Source organism: Acanthaster planci, linkage group LG18, assembly GCF_054643075.1.
Source record: "Acanthaster planci isolate LZ-2023a linkage group LG18, COTS_SCS, whole genome shotgun sequence".
Lineage (NCBI taxonomy): Eukaryota > Metazoa > Echinodermata > Asteroidea > Valvatida > Acanthasteridae > Acanthaster > Acanthaster planci.
The window spans coordinates 9,870,597-9,878,065 of record NC_141794.1 but is presented as its reverse complement, the minus strand read 5'-3'; the positions used below and the strand labels follow the sequence as shown (position 1 = coordinate 9,878,065).

The 7,469-nt window shown below is 42.1% G+C and overlaps 1 protein-coding gene across 2 annotated transcripts in view; it reads left to right on the top strand.

The window, feature by feature from the left end:
• The first annotated feature begins 1,719 nt into the window (after positions 1–1,719).
• The window catches only part of LOC110978672 (brefeldin A-inhibited guanine nucleotide-exchange protein 1-like), a 55,196-nt gene continuing 49,446 nt past the window's right edge, over positions 1,720–7,469 (top strand). For both annotated transcript variants that reach the window (XM_022233837.2, XM_022233835.2), the window contains exon 1: positions 1,720–1,994. In XM_022233837.2, coding sequence (XP_022089529.2) covers positions 1,871–1,994 — 124 coding nt within the window. In that variant the 5' untranslated portion in view covers positions 1,720–1,870. The remainder of the gene's footprint in view (positions 1,995–7,469) is intronic.

Genomic DNA, 7,469 nt, shown 5'->3' with positions numbered 1-7,469 from the left:
TCACGTGATAAAGATCAGCATTCTGATTGGTTTACAGTTGACTTTTCTTAATGGCACTTCGAGCTAACATGGAAACACAATTTCACTAGATGGCTTATACTTTGCTTCCCTACTTTTCGATCCCCATACATCCGAATAAAAAAATAAATAAATAATAAAAAAAACAAGAAAAAGATGTGGTTGGCCGATGATACATGTACCGATCAAGTCTGCTTTTTCAGTTGGACGGAAGGGTGATTTGTCAAGGTAACAAGCGGTAAAACGACAGTGACATACGGATTTCGAGCGTATATAGGAGCCTAGCTATAAACTTATGAAAAACTTTGGCGCAATTTTTGATATAAGCGGAAGCATAGTGGGCAAAACTTAGGTAGCTACAAAAGCTTGTACCTCTAGTTAGTCTTTTCACTAATAGGTGCCCTCCTTTATGCTGCATGTAAAGGCACAAGTGAATTGGCTATGGCCTGTACTGAGCTCAGTCACACCATGGAGGTCACACCATGGAGGTTGACCACCTCCATGGTCAATGCGCACGTGTCTGCTCCCCCCAACTCTCCAGCATACTACTAGTACATGCGGGCTAAACTATGCCGGTTCTCAAATATAATTCTTAATCAATTTTCTGCGATTTTTGTCTGAATGCTTGCGCTTGGCGATAGAATTAATAATAACGGGACAAAATCGCAAGGAAAGTTTCATGCAAAAAAGACGCCCCCACATACAGCTGGCTGGGGACATACTGAGGCCTGCCACTTGTGGTCACGGACATGGCAAAATTCATTCAGTTGGAACGTTATCGTGCAAGGGGATTTTGCTACCTCTGACAAAAATCTTCACCGACTCATACATTAAAAAAAAGGAAGTCCGCGTAGCCCTAAAGGGCCGCGAGCAGGTGCATGATAATTATTCCTATTTTGTTTTGTTTTGTCACTCCTAGTATATTCGCAGCCAAAAGAGGGGGGTAATTTTCAGTTTCATTTTACAAAAAAGCCAGATCATCACCGTGCTGATCTGCCAATTGCTGGAAGAAATGCAGCCGGTTATGAGGGTCTTTGACCTGGGGGTGGGCTAGGCCCTACTTGGTATTTTTCGGTGGGGAGTCGACATTTGAAACAATCATAAGCCTAGTACTAGGGGAACTTGGGCGCCGGGGTTCAGGATTGAAGGGGAAAATGCTGGGAATTACATGTTACTCTACCAACCAAAATGAAACCAGTACAGATAACAAAGATAAATTGGCACTGCAGCAACCCTGAGTAGAAATTAATTGCGTGTCATATAAATATTCCAATCATGAGGTAGGGGACGGGGCCCGGAGTTCGGCGCCTGCAGGGTGCCTCCCCTGCTGCGCCCACACGCCGCAAGTCCGGCAGGTACCCAGGGTTCAGAATGTTGTGCGTTATTGAGCTATCCAGGGCGGCCCTTCAAAATCTGCCCCGAAAGTTACACCGAATAGCGTAATTATTTTTCCTATCTAAAAAAAACACCATGTAGCTTTACAGGTGTCTGGTTTGATTCCTCTATGGCCATGGGTTTTGTGAATTTGACATCTCGGCGCGGCGAACGCAAGTGAAGTGAACGCCCTCCAACGTTATTATTAGGAAGGCCACGTTGTTCACCTGCCGCGCCGCGGGTACCGTGTACATGTTGGCTAAATTTCACTGGTCCCAAATGACATTAACTATTCTTCGACGCATTGGCCGGGTACCAGTATGATACGTGCAAGTTCAGTGAACTAATTTCGGTGGCAAGGTGACATGGCGGCCGTGAACAGCTAATGAAATCGCAAAATGTAGGATTATTTTTCCAAAATTCTTTATGTTCTCAAGTGATTAATTAAGTTTTCTGAGCAGATGTGCTAGTCTCTGAGATGGTGGATGCTCGGCAAGGTAGAGACATGTTTCTTCGGCGGGCTCTGGAGAAAATTCTTAACGATAAAGAAACCAAGAAATCCTACAATTCGCAGCTGAGAAAGGCATGCCAAGTTGCCTTGGGTGAGTGTCACCGATTTCGTGAAAAAAAAGGCAAAGCAAAAAAGTAAATTAACAAAGAAAAGCAACAAAACAAAATATTGTAAAATCAAGAGGCTAGGTGCTGCATGGATTTGATTTCTGTTGACTTGTAGATAGCCTAGTCACGCCTCACTATCAGCATGATGATGACTGACTATCATCAGCGACCAGCGTATGACATGATCACTGATGATATGACCAGGTCATTGATGGTCAGATGATGATGTGGACATGGTGGATGTCCGACAACTCAACCGTTTACGAACTCAACTGGGGACAACTTAACCATTTAGACAGCTCGACCAGTGGGACAACTTGACATTTTACCACATAATCCATTTAGTAGACAACTCGATCATTAGGTCGGGGACCAAACCACTATCTAGCGATGACACCAGACTATGCATACGCTGCTTGTTTGTGCAACGATGATGTAATTATTGAACTATTTTTAGATCACGGTTCACAGATGACATCGATCTCTTTATCGGCCCAATTTACAGGAAACATGCTACGCAAGATCTAAATGAAACTTTCCTTTCATTTGGTATCAATAAAAGCGGATAGAGGAGATTGTTTGGTCGAATCTTGCATTGGATGTGTTGAAGTCGGTAGGCAGGCGAGACCAACTCTGCCGATGAAAACCTTTTTGCAAAAAAAAATGAAGCTTTGCCAAAGTTTACTTTATGCTTGAAAATTTTGCCATTAAAAATCTCCATTGATTCATCGTGGCAAATTTATGTTCACTGTGGCGATTTTCCAAAATAGCGATTGAATACAATTTTGCCATAGACTCCAACGGTAACGACAACAGCAGCCATGTTGGCCGCCGGCATTTCAAATCTTTTTATTTTCCCAAAATCGCGCTGGAAAGTTACATCATCATCACGTGACCTGATAAAATGACGTCATTGCCTCTTGAACTAGCGACATAAGCAGAAACTGGGGACGTTGCTAGATTGTGGTTTGATCCCCGACCTGATCATATCATCAATTGTTCATGCATAAAGCTAGCCCCATAATGTGGCCTACCATAAGGCATTTAGGCCTACATGAAGGAATTCGGGCAAATTTGTGTGTTTTACATTACATTGCGACTTAAATCACCAGGCATGGTGTGCATAGGGACCTGGTGATGCAGCCTGCTTTGGACTGGTAGACAGCGCATCAGTTGCCCTAACCAGCACCATGTGTGGCCACAACGCCAATACAGCGTGCATGGTGGTGCACAGGTGCCTCGGCCGCACTGTACTAATGATAGTTGCTCGTCTGCAGGTGCTGGAGATGGTAAATCTGTCCCCTGACTGTAAAGGGCACGCACACTCACAAGTCAACTTGGCTCAAGCTGATGTGTCTCAGCGGCCGAGTTGTGTGTCCATTTGAGGCGCAGATTGTTGAGTTGTCCCCCTAGTCGAATTGTCTCAACAATTTAGTTGTTCCGTGTTGAGTTTGCTAATGGTGGAGTTGGCCGAGCGCCAGTGACATCTGACATGTCAGATCAAATATGGCACATGCTGTGACTTGTGAATTTACGTAAGTTGAACACAATTTCAACTCCAACAGAATTTTGTGCAAACATTGGAACATTTGTAGTGCCAGCCACTCACCTGGTCTATCCCGTATCCAGCTAAGTGAATGTTGTGTGGAACTTGCTTGCACAAGCTTGTGACTGGTGCAAACAGGTTGTCAACTTGACCTCGCCCAATTTTATGCAAGTTTAAAGGTCTTGATGGTACAGTCTGCCATTGTCAATGTGCGTTATGCATATTTTAGGCAACAAAAATACGCAAAATCTCAAGAAGGGTGCCGACATGGCTTACGAAGTTTGTGCCTCACGTGTAGTCACATCAGTGAATGCTTTCAGGCCTGAGCCTATAGTCCTCGAAAAACAATATTCTAGGATCTCAATTTCAAATGAAAAATTGGAAATTTATACTTTTTGAATGCACCAAAATTCAGCGCTGTCATTCAGCCAAATGCAGCTATGTACTGAACTGACAAATAAGGCACAAATGAAAAGGTACTTTTGATTTTTCTCTTCTTACCAAGGTTTTGACGTCCGAGACATTAAAATACGATTCATGATGAAAATCGAATGCGCCGAGTTAATAACTTTAATGTATTTTTCAGCGGGGACATCTCCAAAATAAATGGCAAAATGAACATCGCGCATGGAATTTTCAAGCACTAAAAATGACAGCTTTTTCAGCATTCTCAAACTTCATGCATTTTCTGTCAAAATTCTCGAACATCATCAAAATTCCGTCAAATATGACATTTGCAACGAACATATTGTACTTATTATACATTTTTGATGCCGCCAAACTTAAAAATAATTTTCGGTCCTTGAAAGGTATAAGACCAGGCAGATGTGCTGGTACAGTGACAGTGATTTTGAACAGTAAGAGAATGAAGAGAAACCAAACTTTTCTTATCAGTTTCCGTCAATTTTGTGTTCTTTTTTTCATGGCTCATATTTTTTTGTTAAAGTTATTTCTTAGATTACATCAGTTGAAAAATATACTGTGTTCTCGTTGTTGAAAGAAGTTTTGAAATCAAGTCCTCTGGTACAAACACTTTGAAGTAAAACTTTAAATGAATTTAACTCCATTTGATTTGCACTGGTGGCCAACCAAATGTCCACCAAATGTACACAGTATGCCTAATATCCCCAAATAATCATTTTTATAAATCTGAAGGTGCTAATTTGTATTTTACATGATCAAATTTGCTCTTTTAGAAGTTTTGAAAATTGACTACCGGAGTTGCATTTTGGTCCATTTGATTATACAGCACTTTTAACTAAGATCAAAGTGCATGGCATTTCTATTACCCTGCTCACTGGGCCCATGATATATACCAGCTCAGCTCCCCAGGGAGTATACAGCTCAACACAGCCATTTTGATGCAAAATGCTAAATTAACCACAGTCTGCCCTCACAGGTACCCAGTACATGTACTCAATTACTCCTGGGTGGGGAGAGGCAATGAGTGACAAAGAGCCTTTCCCAAGGGCGCTCGCACCATGACTCCTGGCTGGATTCGAACCAGCAACCTGCAGCTTTACCCGCTGACTCCAATCCCAATCTCTGAACGGACGAATTATGCAATAACTATGCTTATCATTCTGCACTTTAAAGGACTTGGGGCACTGTGTGAGGTGTCTAAATTACAATATCTGAAAGTTGAACAGGTTTACTTGGGACCCTTGTTTTGCCTCAATTTTGGGAGGGAATACATGTACAAAATCCTTCTTCCCGTAAATTCACTGGCAGCTTCAAGGAAGTACGTAACCTAGGCTGAATCACAAGTTGCAGATAAAAATCAAGTGTTTTGTTGCAAATGTGGAGCTTAGCGTTGTTCATAACGCCATGTGTGTAGGTCTACTCTGTATTGATACATGCACATTGTACATTATACGTATACTTTACATGATGCAAATGTGGTGTATTTCATTAAGTTGGGGTAATACAGGTCCTAAACTCCTTTCTCTTGACATTAGGAGATTGGGGTTTGGACCAAAGTCCAGTTTGTGGTCTGGTTGATAACTTGTGAAGCAGTGATGGCTTTCTTGTACATACAGTCTACATGCCACAGGCTGTGGGTTGCAGAGTTTTGTAGTCAGCATGTGCTTTAATACTGCAAATATTTGTTGGATTTCCTGGTCATGGTACATGTACATGTAATTGTACTGAGTTTCAGGCACTCAAGCGTGACTCAACAGCCTGCTCTGAGGTTGGCCAGTTGAATGGTAGGGTATTCTGAAATCGTGCGGAAACATGATTGGAATGACTGGGGTGTTTGTGTGTCATTGAGGACCATCTGATTACATGTAACTTGCTCCTTATGTCCATGTACAATACACACGTAACAGGTCACAGGTGTTTTGAAGCAGTTTGCGAAGTACATGTCAACCTCATTGAAGGGAATGCGGTTGGTGTAGTCATGTGCGAAAGTTGGAAGATTGTGGCCACACCAATAGGCTGGGAGGTGGGGAACAACGGCTGGTTTCATATTGGACTGAAGTTTTTACAAGTTGAAGGTGGCAGGCTGACAGCCAAACTGGGACCTTGAGTACAAAAACCAAAGCTGGCAAACACATACAGCGACATTTCACTGTACACGCACATTCCCAGTGGCCAGCCTGTTATGGTACATGCACCCGTGGAAAGCTTTGTGGTCAATTTTTGTAAGGAGTGACTGTCACAAACAGTGGATCAGTGCAATTAACAGTGTGTGTACACATATACAGATGTATGTACATGTAGTTATCACAGCGCTTACTGCCATTTTAGGGGCCAACCCCAAAAGACCATGGTCACCGGATGTGTCCAGTCAGACTGAAATCATCCAATTCATCTTTTTTTAAATGTGGCCAACTGCTTTAATGTTTTGCATCTAGCGTGATGGCAGATGATTTCATTTTAAAGCCTGCCACAGTGCCAGTAGACTGGTTCATCCATTTAGTCACCTGTTAACATGACTATTGACAGACTAAACAGAAACCAGGAACCAGGTGTGTCCTTTGGCACAGTTAATTAATGCAGGTTTAAAAGATGAACAGGTGCCAGTCTACGGTATGTTTCTACTGTACATGTATATTGCATGTCCTCACTCTACACTGTATGTACATGTACATGTACTGTATATGTAAACTACATGTAGGACTCTTGTGAGCATGAACTCCATAGATTTCAGTAATTTTTCCTTGCAGTGATACCGGTATATCAGCCTTCAAAAGCACTAACTTGTCCTCAAAAATCAATTTAGCAGGCAAAATTTTGAGGCCTTACTTAACATGTTACATTGTAAAACTTTCAGACCAGCCTCGTAGGGTGTTTGCTTGCACAATAAGACAGTCCCAAATGTTTAGAATCCCGAATCGTCAGATTACACAATATAGGTAATTCACAATGCATTGCACCAACAGGAGGTTGCCAAGGCGAGGCCTTTTTGCAGTGCATTATGGGATAGTCGGCAAAATCTCATTTGCTAACTGCACTCTGCGTGGAAAATTTAAAATTTTCTAAATAGTTATTTATCTTGGTTGACAATTCGACATTACTCATTGCAAATGGGTGTTTGGTTGTCAAAATGATGGTTTTGTGTGGTGCATGGAATACCTTAATCAAATATCAACAAATTACGAAGTGGGCTTAATCACTGCAGTGTGTTGACCCCGAACTTGAAAGTGGCCTGTCAGTGGCAAACTCTCAGTGGCGTGCTATATTGTGAATTGCCCGTATTCCTTCGCTTCAAAATGTCCACTGCATAGCCTTTGGTGAGTTTTATTGGAATAATTTGCTGAGGAGAAAAAGAACCTGCTTCAAAGTAAAAGCCGGGGTCAGAATTAATTTTACATGTACTGTACTGTGTGTTTTCTCCGCTCCAGGCTTAATGACAAATTTTGTGCAGGAGTTACCGGTCGGAATTACTTTCAAGCTGAGTTCGTACAGG